The sequence below is a fragment of the Buceros rhinoceros genome, unplaced genomic scaffold (assembly GCF_000710305.1).
Source record: "Buceros rhinoceros silvestris isolate BGI_N320 unplaced genomic scaffold, ASM71030v1 scaffold34335, whole genome shotgun sequence".
Taxonomy (NCBI): Eukaryota; Metazoa; Chordata; class Aves; order Bucerotiformes; family Bucerotidae; genus Buceros; species Buceros rhinoceros.
The window spans coordinates 190-3,260 of NW_010413952.1; the positions used below are offsets into that span (position 1 = coordinate 190).

General features: G+C 54.5%; 1 protein-coding gene across 1 annotated transcript; it reads left to right on the top strand.

The window, feature by feature from the left end:
• The first annotated feature begins 332 nt into the window (after positions 1 to 332).
• LOC104494148 lies at positions 333 to 2,686 on the top strand. Its single transcript, XM_010136945.1, has 4 exons — positions 333 to 411; positions 794 to 961; positions 1,606 to 1,737; positions 2,420 to 2,686. The coding sequence occupies exons 1-4, from the start codon at positions 333 to 335 to the stop codon at positions 2,554 to 2,556; spliced, it is 516 nt and encodes a 171-aa protein (XP_010135247.1). The 3' UTR covers positions 2,557 to 2,686.
• Positions 2,687 to 3,071: the final 385 nt, after the last annotated feature.

The window sequence follows — 3,071 nt, forward strand, 5'->3', positions numbered from 1 at the left end:
GGCCTCCCCTCGGATGTGTTGCCGTTGTTGGCTGCTGCAGCATTTCATCAGTGGATATGGGATGCCGTTAGACTCGCTTGGGGCTCTGGACTTGCACCCAGCGATGGTTTGTTACCGAGTGAAAGCAGACCGGAGGGCTGCCTTGAACAAGGGACCACCTGGGAGTGCAGCTACAGGAGGCTGGAGGGATAAATGGGGGAAAGGCTCATCTGAGTCGGTCTGATGATGGTCTCTAGACCAGCTTTTCTTTCTCATAGACTAGTGGGAAATGGTTTTATTTCACCTTTGTACGTTTGACACTGACTTACCTGCCGTTGTTTTGTCCTGACAGAATGTTGGCATCAAGAGCCTTCAGCCTCGTTGGGAAGAGAGCCCTTTCCACCTCCATCTGCCTGAGAGCACACGGACATGGTAGGTGGCAGCTCCTTGTCATAAGGACGATAAAACGAGCGTTTGGGAGGAAAAAACAAAAAAAAACCTGCTGCTGGGGTTTGGGTGATGAAAGAATTGAGCTGGAGGGGGGTTGTTGCCTTGCCTGGAGGCAGCAGATCCAGGCAGGCTGTTCCTGTATTACTTTCTATGTAGATCCTCCTTCTGCTTCATTCTGACACCCTTAAAGTAGCCCCCACTTGAAGTGGGCTTCCTCCCTGATGACTGCTCCATCTGGAAGCTTTTTCCTTCCTGTATCCGTGACTGTCATCACCTTTTCGCCCAGGCTGTTGGTTTTGTATGTGTAAGAGTTGTCTGCAGGAGCTGGCAGCTTGACCGGGTGTCTCTCTGCTCCCCTGCCCAGCTGGCGTGGTCAAAGCGGAGGATTTCAGCCTCCCCGCTTACGTCGACCGTCGCGACTTTCCCCTGCCTGATGTGGCCTTTGTGAAGGATCTCTCTGCGCAGCAGAAGGCGCTGAAGGAGAAGGAAAAGGCCTCTTGGACTGCTCTGTCCATCGATGAGAAGGTCGAATGTAGGTACCGGGGGCTTTATGACCTTGTGGCTTGCAGCGAGGCGACGGGGCTGTTCCAGGTCCAGGGCGTTGCGAAGGAGCTTCGTTAATCACGTCCATCTATGTGCAGCTGGAGGTCAGGGCTTGGCCTTGCTGGGGTCCTCGGTGCTGTTTCAAAGCACCTGCTGTGGGGTCCGTTATAGCCCCGAGGTCACGTTCGGCGATTCCTTCCAGAACAGAAATTAACATTCCATTTATTTCTTGATTTCTATTTGCATCATCTTTTCTAGCTGGTCGTGGGCTGCAGGTGAGACCCTGAGCTGCCACCAGGGCAGCGAGAAGGTGTCAAACCCCTCTGGGAGCTGCTCAAACATTTATCATCGTTCTCCAAACTTCCTCACCTCGTGTGCCTCAGTGGCAAAGCTGAGAGAAGCCTTTTGAGATCCGAGGTTCCTGTTGAAATTATTTGTTCTAGGAAGCTCCGCGGTCTCTAACCACGCTGGGAGCGGGAGGGAAGAAGCGTTTCACCTTCCATCAGGCCTTTTGTCAGCTCCAGGCCTTGGTCCCCTCCCTCTGGAGAGCAGAGTCTTGCCTGCAAGTGGCAGGAAAAGCCAAAGAAATTACCCGATGCTTTTAACTTCCTTTTTTTTTTCCTTTTTCTGCAGTGTATCGTATCAAATTTAATGCGACCTACGCAGAAATGAACAAAGGCACGAACGAGTGGAAGACCGTCCTCGGGGGGGTCCTGTTCTTCCTCGGTGTCACTGGGCTCATCCTCATTTGGCAGAAAAAATTCAGTAAGTAAATCCTGTCCAGTGTTAAGTCTTCAGTTACGAGCCGGGTCAGTCGTGGCTGATGGGGAAGCAGAGAATTCTCTCGGGGAGGGTCAGAATGGTCTGTGGAAGAGCCGTTCCGATGACCCCCCAGCAGCTGCCGTTTGTCAGCCTCTGAAAAGTCAGTTCTGGCGTCGCAGCTTCACAGAGATCAGTGGTTACATCGTGTAAATACTGAGGAAGACTCAGAGATAGGTGAAAAGAGCCTTGGGGAGAGGAGAGGGGATAGAGTGGGGATCCACCAGCAGTCCCGGAGCTTCCCCTCGCTCTGAAACCTGCTGTCGCAAAAGCTTGAGAGTAAACATTTGGGTTCCTGCCACGTTTGGCTGCGTTCCCGGCTGACGATGCTCCCCTGAGGGAGCTCTGCAGCCGCCGCCCGGCGGAGCAGCCACTTCCACGAGCTGCTCCCCGTCTCCAGGCTCCGCGGTGAGTGCGGGAGGCGGCTGCTGGCTTGGTACCAGCCTTCAGCGACGGCTGAGACAGCCGGCTCGGAGCTGAGCGCTTCAGACACTGGATGTGGGGAACATGGTTGTGAAATCGGTGCTGGTGGCTTAGGGGTGGGGGAAAGCTTTTTGTTCGGGAAACGTCAGTTCCCAACTTGCTGGTTTGGTATCGCGAGGGAATTCTGCCTGTTCTCCAATTGCAGTGTACGGCCAGATCCCACACACCTTCTCCGAGGAGTGGCTGGCGCCGCAGACCAAGAGGATGCTGGACATGCGGATTAACCCTGTGGAGGGCATCTCCTCCCAGTGGGATTTTGAGAAGAACGAATGGAAGAAATGAAGCGCCTCAGTGGAACCTGCTCTGCTTGAACGTGAAACGATTCCATCACCCGCGTGTGACCTCGTGGCTCGTGTACTGGAACAACCTCTCTGCCTACGTAGAAGCAAATAAATGTCTGGTTAACTTGAAAGTTTCCTTTTATTGGGCTTGGAATGTGTTTGTGGTGGTGGTGGAGGGCGGAGCTTTGTCAGACAGTGGCTGGTGTATTGGTGGTGAAAGGGAACGTTTCTGGGCGCAGCCAGCAGCTGCTGGGCAGAGCTCTGAGCCATGCGGAAGTGAAGCAGATCCCAGCTCCGGCGGAGGCTCCGTGACCCGAAACTGCTGCTGGTGGGAGGATCCTGGAGCTCTTGCTAAATGCAGGGGTCTGAACAAGGGGCCTGGAGCACAAGTTGAGCCTGAAGAAGAGGAGGCTCCGGGGAGACCTGGCTCTGACAACTCCCTGACAGCGAGGCGGGGGTCGGTCTCTTCTCCCCAGGAACAAGCGCCAGGAAGAGAGGAACCGGCCTCCGGCTGTT